General features: G+C 37.5%; 1 protein-coding gene across 9 annotated transcripts in view; it reads left to right on the top strand.

Moving 5' to 3' along the window:
- The window catches only part of LOC117325503 (cAMP-dependent protein kinase catalytic subunit alpha), a 141,195-nt gene that overhangs the window by 103,610 nt on the left and 18,122 nt on the right, over positions 1-19,463 (top strand). For 2 of the 9 annotated variants that reach the window (XM_033881771.1, XM_033881770.1), the window contains exon 1: positions 16,549-16,826. The exons of 4 other annotated variants lie outside the window; for them this stretch is intronic. In XM_033881771.1, coding sequence (XP_033737662.1) covers positions 16,781-16,826 — 46 coding nt within the window. In that variant the 5' untranslated portion in view covers positions 16,549-16,780. Of the gene's footprint in view, positions 1-8,397; positions 8,949-15,167; positions 15,217-16,548; positions 16,827-19,463 lie in introns of those variants that run through there. 3 more of the 9 variants (XM_033881766.1, XM_033881765.1, XM_033881772.1) reach the window with 3 other exon arrangements.

Below are 19,463 nucleotides of genomic sequence, written 5' to 3'. Positions count from 1 at the left end.
CTTGAGCAGATTAAGGAGAAAATCTGGTGCCTGGCGGATTTACTGTACTTTGGAATACTCTGACGATCACAACGTTCGGGAATATAACCGTAATCAGATGTTAGACATTCTCTGGTCTTCTGTAAACTCCATCCTATATATACATCATTACATTAGAAATGACCAAATGATGTCAGATGCTACCTACATTTGGTATAGAGGAAACCAGGGATGCACTTGGCATTTCGTAATTATATGTCGGGACGCAAATAAATATGTAGGAACCATCGAGAACAATAATGATCACAAGCAACAGTGGTTTGTAATGAGTCTTAGCTTCCATTGAAATCTACAAATTAAAGTTAAATCAGTTCCACTGTATGGTGATTCATACATATTATGTTATCAAAACCAGTTTACTATTTGTCTTATAACAAACGATCTGGTTGGAACTTTGAAACTCGCCACCAATGGGCAACCAGGAACTAACTAATGAATGATCAGATAGTTGTCTGGATCACAGGGACTCGGCACGAATTGGTTGTGAATTCGTGCCAAGTTCCTGTGGTCTGGATATCCTATAATGACGGTGTACTTTCAGTGAAGTCGAGGTTATTGTTGCGGTGTCTGTGTGTCGTGCTTCGAGGGCCAAGTCATCACACAACAGTAACATACTGTCGCCTTGTGTGAGCTGCAATGATGCTTTGGCAAGTTAGTAACCGCCACCATTCCGACTAATTGTGTTGTCGATCCAATGTGACCCAGTGACACCGGTTGTGTCCGCCGTTGGATAGCATTCCTCAGAGTTGTTTGGTTCCGATTATGGTTCCGTACACATGATACATACTATAGGCATATTTTGGCGTGCTTTTCATGTACATCAACCGATATTTTGGGACAGTTTCTTGCACTCGGTATGGAAAATCTCACAGGCGATTGTCGGATAATATCACATGCGACTGTCGGGTAATATCACAGGTTTTGCCGGATAATATCACAGGTGACTGTCGGATATAACAGGTGATTGCCGGATAATATCACAGGCGACTGTCGGGTAATATCACAGGTTTTGCCGGATAATATCACAGGCGACTGTCGGTTAATATTGAATCTTATTTTGCTGCATTCTTTTCCGCGTTTTTTTTTTTCATTACTAGTGCCCGATATGACGATTGGGTTAAAGGTAGTGCATCTAATAGTTAGTGTCGTTCTTAACAAACATATGCAAAACTAATTTTCCAAGAAATTAACAAACAAGTAGATAAAAATAGACTTTTCAGACGTACACTGACACTTTGCCATAGACAACGCGGGTTTTTCCATCAGGCCCACAGCCCGGTATCACTATACCATTGTTTGACTGAGCCCTGATCTCAAGGCCAACTGTAATGAGGTAGCCTCACTCTCCCTTCCGTGTACACGTACATTACCTGTCAGACGCACGACTTCACGTGAACATGCAGCAATGCTATAGTTACTTCATTACACAGTTTGTCGGCTTTCTCTCGGTGTCAAGATGTTATCTCAAGCAGCTACGACGTAATCGCTAGTCACAACTGCTCTGGCAAAGTCTATTTTTAAAAAAGAGAAAAACAAACGAGATTGGGCAGTGTTAACGTTCGCTACAGACATGGTGTAGTGTTTACAGTACGGGAGTGTGTAGAAAGATAACTGTTTACATGGAGACTCAGGATATACACCAGATACAAGTTAAAAGATCAATCTGTATCGTATACACGGGGAAACCACATCAAAAGTAACCTACATTGTAAATAGTATGATTTTACGTTTACGGCCAGATGTTTTGACCGAACACCGCTCTACTTTTCAACCCCATTGCCTCCCTCAAATCTCTCATCGTATATATCGCACACACAGGGGCTTGAAACATTCCTTTGACCAGAATGAGAAATTAACCCAAGGATCCGGCCTCTAGATCACTAATGAGCTACTGTGATCGCACCCATAGTGACACACATCTCCCAGCTAAGACCTCGCGTTAATTCGATTACAATAGGTACATCAGCTTATTCATTGCATTTTTTCATTCAAACAATATAATTATTTACCCCAGTTAAATCGTGTTAAAAAATGTATGTTGGAACTCCGAAAAGTGTTACCGGCTACCGTTAACCCTTTTCCGAAGTGATGAATTCACTTTTTTAATCAAACTTTATCAGCTCTGTTATAATAAAGAGTGTATATTTATAATTTTCCAATATAAAAAAAACTATATAATGACTAAATCTATATTATCACCTTACCAATTAACAGCAACGTCATAAAAAAAACACTAGATGTACATTTTGGGGAAATTTCCGGCAATCTTCGATTCCCCGAGATGCTCCCGCGCGCGCGATTGTCATCACCACCGAAATGAACGCCATCATTATAAAACTTTAGCATTATGTCTTCACATATTGTGATATTTTTGTCACTCCGACGACGATGAGTCGTTAAATGTATAAATACTTCTAAAAGCTATAAAACTATAAGCTATGAGTTTCACATACTGTCCAATTGGTCTAAAATTAGTGTACAGCAGAATTCGCTTGTCAATTGTCATCAAACTTACTTAGACTTGGGCTCCTGTCCGAGTTATTTGAGCCAAATTAACAGTGATATAACGTCGTGGGCCTATTTAGTAGAATTTTGAAAATAAGTGATTTTGAGAAAATTTCCTTTTGTATTTCTTCAGTATTTATGTATTATCTAAAACATTAATAAAAACGTGGATCTTTGTTTGGTAGGCTTTGATGGGATGAAAGAAAATATCCATACAAACCTTGTCAAACACGGTCAATACGAGTTACTTCCCCTTGGTTAGGAAACTGAAGACTATGCCTGATACACAATTTATACAGTTCAGAGTGTCATTTCTTTAGATGATTGTGTAACGGTGCGAGATATTTCTGTTCAATGGTGTTTGTTATACAGTAACATAATAACCATAAGCAGACAATTCAATACTCCAAAGATGTAGCCGTTGTTAGACACGAGTTGTCATGGCAACGGGTCTAAAACCCAATACACTGACAGGATTTAGAGGACTCAGCGTTGAGAAATATAGATCAGACTAAGATGCTTTCTGTATTCCACCCAGATATCTGATTACAAGAGGAAAACTCGTTAGAAACAATAAGAAATCTGCTGATCATTTATCAGATTCGCGTGACTCTTGGGTCATATACGTGAATCGTTCCAACGTGACACTGTCATGCGACTCGTTTCTGTCTAAAAATACGAGATTTTTTGAGCGTCCTGGACTAAATACATGTGTTCTCCTCGCGAGTCGTTCCTGTTTTTTGAGTGACTTTTTGTGTCGTTGACTATTCGAGCCTTCACGTGAGATGTTTGTTTCGTTGACGATTCGAGTCTTCACGTGAGTGGTTTGTGTCATTGACTACTCGAGCCTTCACGTGAGTTGTTTGTGTCGTTGACTGTTCGAGTCTTCACGTGAGTGGTTTGTGTCGTTGACGATTCGAGCCTTCACGTGAGTTGTTTGTGTCGTTGACTATTCGAGTCTTCACGTGAGTTGTTTGTGTCGTTGACTATTCGAGCCTTCACGTGAGTTGTTTGTGTCGTTGACTATTCGAGTCTTCACGTGAGTGGTTTGTGTCGTTGACTATTCGAGTCTTCACGTGAGTTGTTTGTGTCGTTGACTATTCGAGCCTTCACGTGAGTTGTTTGTGTCGTTGACTATTCGAGTCTTCACGTGAGTGGTTTGTGTCGTTGACTATTCGAGTCTTCACGTGAGTGGTTTGTGTCGTTGACTATTCGAGTCTTCACGTGAGTGGTTTGTATCGTTGACTACTCGAGCCCTTCACGTGAGTTTTGTCGTTGACTACTCGAACCTTCACGTGAGTTTGTGTCGTTGACTACTCGAGTTTTCGCGTGAGTTGTTTGTGTCGTTGACTACTCGAGTCTTCACGTGAGTTTTGTCGTTGACTACTCGAGCCTTCACGTGACGGTAGTTTACGTGGCCTTCACGAGATTGATTTTTGCGGTAGACTATTATAGGTGTGAGCTCCACACGGATCGTTCTTAATAGCTCACCTATCAAAAGGCTGTCTATACCGCCTTAACGCGAACCATTTGTGTCAATTTTAATTCTAAACCCGAGCACATAGCAAGTGTAACTTCCATATAACCTTATAGACCTAATACAATTATACAACATGAATGTCAAAGTTGTCGTTGCTCAATTGACGATTCGGGACCATCTGACATGGTTTCAAAGTGAATTCTATATTCTTTCAAATTCTGTATTATCTTGTTTTTCACTTCGGATGCCCCTTTTTTCGTGAACCTATAAGCAATCTGATATTAAGTATTGTATACTTTACCAAATGTGATGGTTTATAAGTTAAAACAATCGAAGTCATGTACATTGTACATCTAAATGTATTTATCTTACCTTCAGATATACTGTCATCAATACAGATCATTGATTTGTCTTACCTTCAGAGATTTATCTTACCTTCAGATACAGTGGAACTTCGTTAACTCGAACTCGGATAACTCGAATACCCCGCTTAACTCGAAGTACCTCGCCGGTCCCGGCCGAATTCTCTCTTTATCTTAGTAAAAAAAACTCGGAAAATTCGAATTCGGATAACTCGAAAAACTCGGATAATACGAAGTAAAAATTTGGTCCCAACAATAAAAATCCTACTTGAAATGATCGAATAACTCGAAGTATAATTTTCGTCGATCGGTGGCAAACGCCGACATTTTTTAAGAGCTAAATTCCGTTTGTAATAGTCTACTGAACATATCGGCACTACTAACCTACATGCTATTATAAGTGTTTCATAAATTCATAAAAGAAATTGTCGGTTGAATCTTATAACAACAAGTCTTGGTGATAAAAAGTACTGCTTTACTTACATCAGGTAATTTCCCAAGGCGGTCATCAATACAGATAATTGATTTGTCTTACCTTCAGATATACTGTCATCAATACAGATCATTGATTTATCTTACCTTCAGATATACTGTCATCAATACAGATAATTGATTTGGCGACACTATGTCACCGATCTATTTTAGGAGTAAAGTCATTCGTTGGTCTCGGCCTGATCCCGCTGTCAACAGAAGTGATTATTGATGACAGAAGTGATTATTGATGACAGAACTGATAGGATGTGAATGGATACTAGTGGGGATTGGACCCTAATGACAGTGTAGTAATGTCTTATCCGAAACCTCTGGTCAATATCTCCGCTGGCTCTCGTGAGTGACACCGAGCCGTAAATATGTTCCTGGGCAGGAATTAGATATGGAATTAAGATCAGCATCTTCCTGAGAGACGTGTCATTCCTCAGCATCTTCTTAAGTGATGTATAACACATTATCACACTTTTTATTTCGTCTTGCAGTGAATGTTGATAGAACCTTTTCATTGCACATATATGGATGAAACTTGAAATTTAAACGAAGATTCGTCGATCAGCAGGGATCGAAGTATAAAGCATTTTTCAAGAATCTGTTATTCCACAAAAACGGTTCACTCCATCAACGGTGTACCAATGTAAATATTGGCCAGGAAAAGTATTGTCATTCAAAAATTGATAGCGTACTTTTTATATTTTTAAAATTGTGTTGTTGGGTTGTTTTTATTTTTACTTATTTCGATATTATAAACAATATTTGATAAAGTTAAAAAATAGATAAATAAATGAAATAAAAATGATTTCTGTTGCTGTTGAGCGGCAAACTGTGTTTGGCGAAGAACATCGTGCCCATTGGCAAAAAGCCACCTGTGTGCTTTTTTCCCACTTGTTCTGTGAATCAATATATCGATCTGTGTAATTAGGTTAAAAACTAGTTATGACCAGTGGTTACGTTATTGCATGGTTTCCTCGTCTAAAATGAATTATTTATTAGAAAGAAATAACATCAAAGACAGTATAATACTTCATGTGGAGAATTGTTTTATATACAAACCAAAACAAAAACAGTTTTGTTATCTGTAAATAGTATGGTGATATCAGATTTGTGTACTTATAAAGGTACAAGCAGACATATTGTGGCGACCAGCTGCCTTGTTTCCTTTAGCACCATGTGTGGGGTAAATATCGGCTAACTCTTAAAGTACATTAAAATATTAAGGGTGTGTCCGTAAAAACCAGCTGCCATATTGTTGATTTCTGTCAAAATATCGTCGGCTACGTTTGATATTGTAACATTTGGTAGGTAAAAATAAGACTGGAAGCTTTAAAGACTTGAGTTTTTCAAGAGACTTAACAACAAACTTAACCTACAATACGCTTTGTAAATACGATAATATGTTATTGTACACTCCGGTTGTGGCATAAATAATACGTAGATCATCACATCACCGGACAGTACGTTGTTATTATCTTAGATCGGTTGCTATGTCATAGTACCTATGTAAATTGTCTACATGTTACCATACGCTGGACGTCATATATCAGTATATTGGTTGCTAGGTTACCATATACCCGACGTCATATCTCAGTATATTGGTAATCATGCGTTTGGACGTCATATCTCAGTATATTGGTAACCATACGTTTGGACGTCATATCTCAGTATATTGGTAACCATACGTTGGACTTCATATCTCAGTATATTGGTTACTAAGTCACCATACGTTGGACGTCATATCTCAGTATATTGGTTACTAAGTCACCATACGTTGGACGTCATATCTCAGTATATTGGTTGCTAGGTTACCATATTCCCGACGTCATATCTCAGTATATTGGTAACCATACGCTGGACGTCATATCTCAGTATATTGGTTACTAAGTCACCATACGTTGGACGTCATATCTCAGTATATTGGTTACTAGGGAACCATACGTTTGGACGTCATATCTCAGTATATTGGTTACTAAGTCACCATACGCTGGACGTCATATTTCAGTACATGTATATTGGTAACCATACGTTGGACGTCATATCTCAGTATATTGGTTACTAGGTTACCATACGCTGGACGTCATATCTCAGTATATTGGTTACTAAGTCACGATACGTTGGACGTCATATCTCAGTATATTGGTTACTAAGTCACCATACGCACGACGTTATATCTCGTATATTGGTTACTAAGTCACCATACGCTGGACGTCATATCTCAGTACATGTGTATTGGTAACCATACGTTGGACGTCATATCTCAGTATATTGGTTACTAGGTAACCATACGTTGGACGTCATATCTCAGTATATTGGTAACCATACGTTGGACGTCATATCTCAATATATTGGTTACTAAGTAACCATACGTTGGACGTCATATCTCATTATATTGGTTACTAAGTAACCATACGTTGGACGTCATATCTCAGTATATTGGTTACTAAGTAACCATACGCCGGACGCGATATCTCAGTATATTGGTTACTAGGTTGCCATACTTTTATTTCACCTTGATTTTTTATTGATTGACAACTTGGTTCCTTTGATAAAGTGTGGTTTTGGCGATGGATTTTTTTTACTTATTTATTCATGTTTTACTGTAATGACATGGACATGCAGATTATATATGCATGTAGATCATATTTCAGTCGTTGTTAATTATTGAACTTTTGTTTCCACTACCGAAGGTTATACATCGATAATCAAACAAAGTCTTTTTATTCGGAGAGTGTGACGACCGTTAAAAATTACAAGTTATTTGTTTGTATATGTTTTTATTGTTTACATGTATGTTGCATTGTATCCCCGCATTGTTACGCGTTTCATTTGTGATTAATGGCCCTGTGCCAAATGGTCCCTATAGAGAAATGGATTGTGTAACGAGTATTTCCGTTATTACCACCTATATATATATGTACCTATATATATGTAATAACTGGCGGTGTCACTAATTAACTTGTAACGGGGAATGTATGTTATGCTCAGATGCACTTTTATAAAATAATGAAAATTAAATTTCAACGGCGGTCTGTTCCGATTGGTTTCTCATGTAATATCTTGCCACTTCAGTCAAAACCGGAAAATGGATCCTTTCATAGTTATTTCTGTCCCTTTATTCGCTATTTATAGCAAACACAACCAAAAGGCCATTGTGTGGGTTCAGTGGGTCCGTAACTCTATCCCGCCGAAATACGCATGTCTAGTACAACCGCCAATACGAACTGTGTCTTATTTTTTGTATTACATATGAACAGACATTCTATGAATCAAATAATTGGTGGATCGGAAACGAGTCTGTGCATTATTTTGTGTTTTGTCGCTCCATAGAACGTCGTAACAATAATCGTGGAGACGACGGTATACCTGTATCTACATTACAAGTGTGTGTGACGGTGTGAATGCCCCATCAATCACGAGTGTCAGGTTCCAGCTTTAGTCACACCTGGATTCCCATGTACCGTCCCCCTATGGTGGAGAAAGCCCTTCTGTTAGACAGGGACTCGCCACCAAATTAACACAGAATATATACAGGACTTATCACGCTACTTGTCTTTCGGTGTGTCCCGTCAGGGGTAAACTCTTAATATTGCACACACGGCTACGGTAAAGAACGAGGTTATCCCAATGGACTGAGTCTATTTGGGAGGATCATATTACAAGAGCCGAAGGAATATATCAGCCCCTTGCTTCTCAAGCTGTTATCAGCAGAGTCTAGCATCTTGTTTTGTGATTGTAGTGGATTAATTCTGGAAGTATGTGCCCCGTGCTTGACCCATAGTGTAAAACGTAGAAGCCATTGGACCGTACTAAGGAAGTGTGTAAACTATCCTAAACCCAAAATTTGTAAACAATGGATTTCTTCTTTGATTTGTTCGATTCTGAAAAGAAAAGAAGGGCAGCTCAACAACAGGCAGACAACCGGAATAGGACCGGAAGTGGAGGTGAACTACCCCCTCTCAGAATAGATGGACGGGGACATCATGCTTTCAGTTTCAGAAAATATGACACAAGGGATACGAATCGTATTCGAGAAGAACGAATGAAGCGGGAACTCCATCGTTTGTATTTATGGGATAGTGAGTATTTTGTAAGGGGGTATTTCATTGGCTGCAATGGAAACTAAGATATAAATATAAACTACCGAAAGGTTGAAAGTATATCAACCATCAGTATATATGTAAGATTCTACCAACATGCCTGGCCACAAATGTTCATAAACATTGGTCGGCCAATCCCGTATACAACCTCCGTACTCGATATGAGTCATGATCGTCAGTTTCTTAAATCTCGTTAATGATTCGTGTCGAGATTATTTTTGAAGATTACGCCTAAAATTAGAATAACTATTGTTTCCACAGGCTCTATCCGAACTCTGCAGACAATAGACGGTTCCCTTTATAGAAAGAACGGAACAATAGGGAAGGCTTTATTGGTTTTTCAATGTCTACATGAGTAAACAGTATTGAGGACATACATTCTGAGAGATATAATGTATATTATTTGAAGAAAATTGTATTGACACACACACACACATATATATATATATATATATTTGGGACGTGGGAACCTCTCCGGATTTCATGAGTACCTATAGCTACATGTAGGAATTAACATCGTGTAACTATTGGTTAAAGTCATCAAACCTTCGCTTCATGTCGTATGATAATAGACATCTGCTCACGGTTCATTCTAATGAATCTGTTATATTTCGATGAAATCATCTGTCTGGAGTGTGTCTTAGTCATTGTATTTATCTGTATTTTGGACTCTGGTCTAAAGAATAACTGTCTCGAATTATGTCATTATTATTTTGTCTAAAGAAGGAGTATATCAACAACAACAACAGAGATATTTCCCCATGTTCCATCTAAAGCAAATCAGTCAGAAATTATTTATCTCTCGTTCAAATCCCTGTCAAGTAACATAGCCAATGGGATTGTTTGTCCCTCGTAAGGATCTCTGTAAAGTAACATAGCCAATGGGATTGTTTGTCCCTCGTAAAAAAGTCCCTGTAAATTGGAAATACCCCATGTGATTATCTGTCCCTCGTAAAAATCCATGTAAAGTAGAAATAGTCAATGGAAGTATTTGTCTCTGGTAAGGATCCATTTAAAGTAACATAGCCAATGGGATTATTTGTCTCTCGTAAGGATCTCTGTAAAGTAGAAATAGCCAATGGAAGTATTTGTCTCTGGTAAGGATCCATTTAAAGTAACATAGCCAATGGGATTATTTGTCTCTAATAAGGATCTCTGTAAAGAAACATAACCAATGGGATTATTTGTCTCTCGTAAGGATCTCTGTAAAGTGGAAATAGCCAATGGGATAATTTGTCTCTCGTAAGGATCTCTGTAAAGTAACTTGTTTGTCTCTCGTAGTGAACAGAAAAATACCATTTTCCTAAAATCAAAAGAATGTCAAACGCAAACGAAACCGATTAAATATCAATAAAACAACAGATCGATACACAGGTGAAAAGCATCTCCGACCAGCTAGTCGGACTTCTGCTTCGTTTATGGCATATGCTATGTTATTCTGTGTCACGTAATTGTAATGTCATGCAATGTCGCGTTCTCAAAAAGAGAACCACAACACTGACAAATTGGTCCGTATTACTTTTCAATGAAAACCTATTGTTCCCCTGTTATATTCAACACGATGTTTATATTGTCCCATTGCAGTTTATATGATATCCCACTGTTAATCATAAGCCCGATGCCCCAATTGGTCCGTACTGACCTCTAAAATATGAAACGGTCAGTATAACAATTCCACCCTCACAATGACCACTAATGGTATCTAAATAAAGACGTACATCCAAAGGAACGCTCAACCCTTCTCTAGTCCCTTATTCCCAACATTCCAATGAGAACAAGCTGAAAGATCGACTGCCTTTAATATAGGCATACACGAACAAGGAGTTTTGTTCACGTTTTATTAATAAAATATTATTCAGGTTTTAGATAAGTTGTTGGCATAGGGAAAAAATAACGTATGTAGAAAATATTGAGAAATTATGATTGTAATCGATATGGCTTGATGTGTTTTACAATGTGTGGTACACAGGTGTACCTAGTTCATCGTACGTTGGTACATAGAAAGTCCGGTCTGTTCACAGGATTACATAACTCGGGCACTCAGGACGGTCGCGGACGGTTTTCGGTGACCTTGAAGGGTCATACCTGTTTATCTCGATAGGCAAGTTTGTTTGTGGTTGACTTAATGGACCGTGGTCATTAACTGGGTAATATCTTATCAAGTCATCTGGTCACTGGCTTGTTTGTAAATAGTCTGTCCTTGCTTCCCGTCAATAATGCCTGCTGTGTATACAGCATCATCAACAAGGGAGCTTGTATTTCTAATGTTTACTGGATAAAAAAAAACGGAATTTATATTTCCATTGGGATTCATTAAACGAGATGGTCTGCGTTTCTCGGGAAGTCGAGGTCACATACCACTCTGTGAGGTCATAGTTGTGTCCTTGGGCAACATACATCACACAATTTGATCTGGAAAACATTCGAAGGGTCTCCGTTCCGTTTGTTGTTCATTGAGATCTAATACAAGCTGAGTACGCTTCAAAATAGCCCTGGAGCTAATTGGGCCACAAATCCAGCAAAAAAAGTAAAACCAGGGGCGGGTTTGGAGTGTGTGGGGTTAGACGAAACCCTGTCCCTGTGGTTCTAGTCAGAATTAGGTTGCAATGATAGACGAAGATTATGGTGGGATAAGGCCGCCTGGCACAGTGGTAACACACCCTTGCTTTCGCCTAGGCGGCCAGCCGGTTGGGTTCGATTCCCCGTTTGGACGTGAATTGTATGGGGTCACCTGCCTGGCCACGTGGGTTTTCTCCGGTTTCCTTCCCCAATAAGCCCCCCTCAGACGTTACTATTTGGCCAACGAGAGTGATTGATATCTAAGATGATGTCGAATGGTTCAGAATAAACCGATAAAATACTTGTTATATTCAACGGGAAACCATTCAATTTTCTATTTAAAAAATAATAATATGCGTTGTAAATGCGCGGGAATCGGTGCATAACAATTGATGACCAAATTTGATTACACATGCATTGAGGACAACACACACCAACTGGTGTCATACTTACTTTAATTGGAGGAGGCACACATTGATGATGTCATATTGACCTAGAGGAGGGCTTCCACTAGTAAAGGTTTTATGGTGGAAAGGCAACCATTGACAAACGACATAACTTCCAGGAGTTACCCACATTGACTGACGTCATAGTTAGATGAGGACCACATTGACTGACGTCATTCAATGTAGTCCTCCTCTAATGAAGTAGGACTTCAGTCAATATGCGGCCATTCTCTAAGTATGACGTCAGTCAATGTGAGCCTTCTAAGAAAGTATGACGTTAATCAATGTGTGCCTCTTCTAAGAAAGTTTGACACTATGTGAGCACCCTCTATGCATGACGTCAATGACGTAATGACGAATGTATGACGTTATTCAATGTGGTCCTCATATAATGAAGTATTACGTCAGTCAATGTGAGCCTTCTTAGAAAGTATGATGTTAATCAGAGAAGGGCCACATTGACTGACGTCATACTTACTTAGAGGAGGACCACATTGACTGACGTCATACTTACTTTGAGGGGACCACATTGACTGTCGTCATGCTTACTTTGAGGTTACCACATTGACTGACGTCATACTTAGAGGGGACCACATTGACTGACGTCATACTTACTTTGAGGGGACCACATTGACTGACGTCATACTAACTTAGAGGAGGACCACATTGACTGACATCATACTTACTTAGAGGGAACCACATTGACTGACGTCATACTTACTTTGAGGGGACCACATTGACTGACGTCATACTTACTTAGAGGAGGACCACATTGACTGACGTCATACTTACTTAGAGGGGACCACATTGACTGACGTCATATCTTTTAAGAGGAGGGGTGGCATTAAGTAGCGTTGTATTTACATGGGATCGTACTTACATGGTGGTTCCACTCACTATACAAGCCGATAGGTGATTTATTTGATTTTTTCTGGGTATACCTATCGATAATTTCTTGTCACAAAATGTCCCGGATGCACACAAGAACATGACGCTCGAGAATGTCCTAATTCAGAGGTATTGACGTGTTTAACAATGGGCAAAGACACTTAACACTATACAAACATGTTTACCTTTGATCTATCTTTGTATTCCATACACTTAGGCTGGTCTCCACATTGACTAGTCTATCAGCTTCTGTATCATTCGATATTTGCTCCATGTTTTTAATCTTAATATTCACATGAAAACAATGGCGTCTTAAATCTTCAATAATATAATTCTTGTGCGTATTTTAACACATAATACATTAAAATATAACTGTGTTGTTCGAGGATTTAAAATACTAGTATATTGATGTCTATAGATTTGAATGTCTTGAACAGCGGTCTGACGATAATTTTCACACTTCCTGGTAATAAATACAAATGTAATTGTTTTGACCGGTACGATCTTCTTACGGAATGTGTTCCTCTCCCTTTGACAATCTTAGTATCGTTTGAAGGCTTAACAGCTGACGTTCTGTCTTTCAGCGACTGAAAATTAGTTTTTGTTAAACATCGTGAAACGTCATATCCGTCCTAACTCTAGTGATTGTAAATTTAGTTAAGTTTAATTAAGATGCTCTCTGTGTGCAAACTACTGCATGTGTGTGTGCTGGCTGGCAAGCTGTGGTAAACGTGGACCGGCAGGCGACTTTATAGTGCTATCTTACTGAATTATACTGACGCAGACCACCAACAGGACATCACACCGGTCTAGTACAAAAATACTGAACGTTACCAAGTACATGGTATGTCATGGTAAGGGGACAGAATATAAAAAGCCTTGCTCGCATGGGCGATCGCTCAAATAAAGATCAAGTTGTAGACATTGAGGTTAGAAAAGAGAGGACAGAAAAGAACACAAAAACCGCCTCTTATGGAATTATACAAGGTGACTCGATGTCCATTACCAGAGTTGTTTTTGTTATCTAATTAACGTAAAGACAACAACTGCTACATGATGTCGTGTTCCAGATAACTTTTACACGTCAGTCTCATTTTAGAATTTTAAGGATGACCTCTGAATTCGCTATTGCCAATATTCCCTCAAATTGTCAGGTCAATTTAAAATTGTTGTCCCATTTTGTCCAAAGTGTTATCAATAGTTATATGTGTATATAGCTTCCTTGGTAGGTCAATGGAGCAGTAACGATACGTGTGTGTCGGTTTATATCTACATTTGTATATATATAAAGTCGAGTTTATCACTGACACTATGCTGCTGGTCGTCAAATGTACATTGATGTATATGACAACAGCAGTCTGAACCTTGTCTGTTTATCACACACTAATCAGGTGTCCATATCCCCCACGGGGTTACCTTTTGTGGCCAACAGGTGATACGTTGACAGGAGGGCTATTGACGTACTTGTAAATCCAGTTGCGGAATCCATATATCGGTATTATTATTTATAGAAAACGTCAAAATATAAATAGTATGACTAATATCATTGGCTTTGTTTATGACCCGATTGCTCATTTCAATGATTTCCTTGTTCACGGGACACGCTCGTTAACAATCTAGTTATGACAACTTATTTTACGTACAAATTACGCAATAATCTATCTTTGATTGACATGCTGCTGCTTAGATTATGATTTTTCATATACAAGCAGAGTATGTACGTCTCTGATACAAGGTTGTACACTGCAAAAGAGACTTTGGGATTACATATTCCTTTAAAAAGCAAGACACGTGTTTTCGCAAAAAAAAAAAAAAAATACTAACACACCAGAAAAAATGGGTTGATAGGTCGGAAAATCTTTTATTATCATGATTATCATTATTGTATTTAGTTTTTTCTAATGTTAAAGACCAGACAAGGAACCCTTGACTTTCTGAGACCTTCATTGAAAATGGGGGGAAAAAAGCATTAGCGAGAACACAAGTGTTCTATGCCTAATTGGTTTGTGTTAACTCTTATACATCAGTATTATCCTAACCTATTACCATAATTATCCGTGCAGGAGCTGGGAAAGAAGATGGCTGCTGTATCTCAGTACAGGGTCGGAGTTGGTTTGCCTTTGTCTTCCGTTTCTAAGGTGACATTGGAGATCCCAAAAATAAGGCCCTCCTGTACCCCGCGTCATGTAATCGGAGAAAACGACCTTTAAGTTGAAATTTCCCTGTTGGGTTCCCCATTAAACCAAACTCTCGTATTTTCTCGCTCTTGACGTTGTTTAAATAAAAAGTGACTGAAAGCGGGAAGTCCATCTGCTGAAAAATGACAGACGATAGCGAGCCATTTCCACCTGCATGTATGTTTTGAAACGATATATTGTTGGAAAGTTGATATTCAATTTATGTCAGTATAACATATAATATCACGTTATCAATGTTGACGAAGTCAATGTTGGTATGCACATGCTCTGGTAGAACTACAGTAGATTTCTACTGCTGTAGATTTCTACTGGAGGGTAGTCTACTGTAGGTTGTGATTTATTTTAAGAATTTGTTGCTTAATATTGGATAATGACCAGTAAAGGCCTACTGGAAATGTGAAGGCACAAATAATTTGCATATGTCATTTCTGAAAGGATTTTTATACTTAGGCCTACTTAATGTGTTTTTCCGTCAGATTTAGGAAAAAATCTTTTGCGAAGTTTTGCGTGTTACCTCCCTTTTGCTTTAACCCGAACCATTCTAACTTCTGTACTTACGTCCGGGTCCCTGATCGTTGCCAGAAACATGTATATTGTTATATATGTTTCTGCCGTAGCCTACTAATCATCAATGGACAGGTGTTGATTAACGATATATTATGCGGGTCCAATAATATAGAATGAAAATCGAAAATTACCAGTCAAACGTACGTGTAGAGTACATTTCCTAGCTAGACTAGGCCCCTATGTCGCAAAACTGTGGTTCTGAAATATGGCCGTGGTATTCCATATGTAGGATAGTATCTTTCAGCATAGGCTACATCTCCAGTAATAAATCTAATAGCAGAGACATATATAGACTATACCAGTATAAGATAAAAAAAAAATCCCATTTTAAGCTTTTTATTTTACCAAATCATTATATAAGCGATTAAGAAGTCTGCCGTTGATATGGCCATATTTAATCCTTTTTTAATGTGTATTACTGAACTATAAGATAGAGACCTTGATTTTGATTAAATTCTGTTGTAATTTGTATTGATTAAAGCACAGTTGATTCCCGTCATTGTCGGACACTAGCAGTAATTACTGGATATCTCGTTATTTCTCGTGTGGTCTGTTAGATTATTAATTGCCTTTCAAACATAACGTACAATGTATATTGATCCATTACAATAACAGAACAGTACAAAACATGCCACACTCATACACATGAAGTATCCCCTGTGTAAAGAAGCTTTAAGGTTAAAAATAGATTACGTCTTCTGTGCGAGACTGCCGGTTGTGTTTATACACTATTTTTGTCGGGCTCACGTTAGTTTGACCCCCTGTGAACTTTGATAAGAACTATTATGGAGGAACCGAATCACGCAAGCACTTGCTTTATTCGTGCGCAGAAAAAAAGTAGGCTGTGTATTTGTAGTCAAAATGGGAAATTAAAACTGTAAAATATACGATATATTGCCATTAGTTGTGATAGGGCACTGTATGATGTTTGTATACATGAGTAAATAGATCATAATAACAGGAAATGTCAACATGAATACCGGAGTTATTTTCCCCTCGTTGCTGTAATGAAATTCATAGAGTAAGGATATATGTAAGCTGAGTTTCGGTTCATGGAGGTAGATTATAACATTCACGAAGAGGAAAAGTGTTTATTCAGAAAATTCAGATTGTAGATCATCACGTTTTCATCACTTTATAATTTCTTGAGGCCATGGGCAATGCTGCTGCATCAAAAAAGGGAGATTCTGCAGAAAGTGGTAGGTTTTATTTGGTTTTAAAAGCCGCATATGAGCGAAGATGTTGACGGGCCATCGGCTAAATTCGATTGCTAGGTGAATAACATTACCAAACATGAGAGTATTTTCATGTGTTGTTGGCTCCGGAGTTTTGTCAACTAAATAATAGTAGTCCTCACAAACTGAATATGTCGATTGAAAACAGACAGTTTTGTACCATGTTCATAGAATTGCATACAATTTCTCCCTCATTAATTATGATAATCAAACGTCATTTTTACTTTGCTATATACATATGACAGAATGATGTTGCTTTGGGATTTAAAGCAATGTTATTGAGAATAAGTTGGTAGATTGTTCATGAAACTTGAGAATCATGACACTTAAATGTGATGAATATCAAGAATTAAAAATAGTGGCTCCAGCTGACATGTTTAATAATGACTTGCTTTGCCATCTTCTTCAGTTAAACCAAATTCAGTATTAGAAAATATAATGATGTTGTCGAGGGATTTATGTATTATTAACAGTGCGATTTTCCAATCCTATGTGTTATGCTGCAGGATCTGAAATATTTTAAATAATTACATGCATAATAACATTACTATGAAATTTTGACACAAATGCTGACTATAGTTGGTGACTTGTGCTACTTATTGATGATTATTCTAGAAATGTCAAGCATATTCATTATAAACGTCATTTAATAACATTTGCGAAACAAGTTATACCAGCTTGAAATAATAAAAATGGGAGGAAACATTCTCTGAGAAAACCCACATGGTCAGACTGGTGACTCCATACCTTTTGATATCCGATTCGGGAATTGAACCCTGGTCAACAAAGGTGAAAGGCAAGTGTGTTACGACTGTGCCACCGAACCACCCATAAACATTTTCATTGTTGTGACATAATGTCAGATGTCAATCGCGAGTAGACATAAAAACACTAGTACCTGAACTATGCATACATTTCAGAAATGACTGCGAGTGCATGTGAAATGCCTTAGATTTTACTTCACAATTTTTTTTCTTTAATTTACTACATTTTGGAAATATTATGGAATGCGCAGTAAAAAGAATAACTGATTGTTGGGCTTCAAAAGCTATCAGCCCAAGTTGAAACTTGCTGGTGAAAAAATCCTCCTTCTCAATGTTTTGGTTTCATAAAATATTGGACTTTCAATTTGAAATGTGTTGAAACCCTAGGGAGTTCAATGAGGTTGTGGAATATTAGTAAGCTGTTATCACTCTCCAGTTCACTATTTCCTCCAATTTGTGTTTGTAAATTTGTCCCATTTTCTAATATAAAGATTGTGTACCTTGGTTTTATCTCCTGTTATAGACTTAAATCTTTGTACATACATTTTTAGTGGAAAAGCCTTTTTTTAACAGATCATATCCAATACATAATCAGTGTAATTGTTATGAAATATTTTCTTCATATTTGTGTAAGACCTTAGAAATTAACGTTCAACCAGTTGGAAATATAAAACTGTATGACATCTTAATTGTCAGTGTATTAATACGGTAATAATACCAACTTCATGTATATTACTTCATAAGAAGGCTACAAATACAAATCAGGTTCTTTTATGTGTTAAGTGGATAAGTCCTGTTACAAGTGCATTTGGGATATATCGCGATGACAATTGAACAAGTTCACATCATTTAAAAATTATTTCTAAATATAGGTACATGTATATAATTCGAGATAATTCATAGAAAGTTATTATATTATAAGCACTTGGTTAACGTTGAGTAAATTTTGTTGAACCTGGAACTATTTGATCAAGGATGCAATTTATCTGGTAAACTGATTACTTGCATGACTTGAATGGGCGGTCTAATATCTAAAATTCTTCAACACAAATGACAATGTATATAGTACACACCTAACAATTATCATAGCTGTAACATTTACAATGCCTATAAATGAATTCATATAGGATGTATGTATATTACACCTGTAATAAATTGGACACATCAACTTGAGATATCAATGCATAGGGTCTCTGGGAGGTTAAATTATAATTCTGTGCTAATATTTAAAGATAAGAGATGTTAAAATGGATCATTTGAACATTTATTTTCATGTAATATCTTCTGGGTTCTGATTAAATCTGTTATTAAAGATAAAAGAAAACTGATGTAATATACGTTGTGGTCTTTCATATGGCCATTTGTAATTACTATAGCTAGGTATAACAATTTGTACATCTGTTACTTGTACAATACATGTATATTTTACAAATGCATTAATATTGAGGTTTTAGTGCTGGATTCATCTTTCTTTGTGAAATTAAAACATCAAGGCCACAGGCCATTGGCCATGGGTATATAATATAATACTATGGCCAGTTGGGGATCCACCAACATTTGATCATGAGCTCGAGGATGCATTTTGTAATGCAATAATGTAAATTAACTTTATAATTATAAAGATTTTGTTTTTGAGAAGTAATGTTAGAACTCATCTCTACTTATCATTACGTTGGATCTGTCCCAGCATATAGCTAGATATTTTAGGTGCAGTATACACATTTACAACATCTATCTACACTTTGTCCTAGCTCTTTGTTACAAAGATAGGATTGTTTTATCTGTGCTTTGGTGTGGTTCCTCAATCACTTGTCATGGAATAGATAAGTTACTCTTA

Source organism: Pecten maximus, chromosome 4, assembly GCF_902652985.1.
Source record: "Pecten maximus chromosome 4, xPecMax1.1, whole genome shotgun sequence".
NCBI classification, from domain to species: Eukaryota; Metazoa; Mollusca; class Bivalvia; order Pectinida; family Pectinidae; genus Pecten; species Pecten maximus.
Note: the sequence above shows the minus strand (reverse complement) of the source record. Positions and strands in the feature narration are given on the sequence as shown.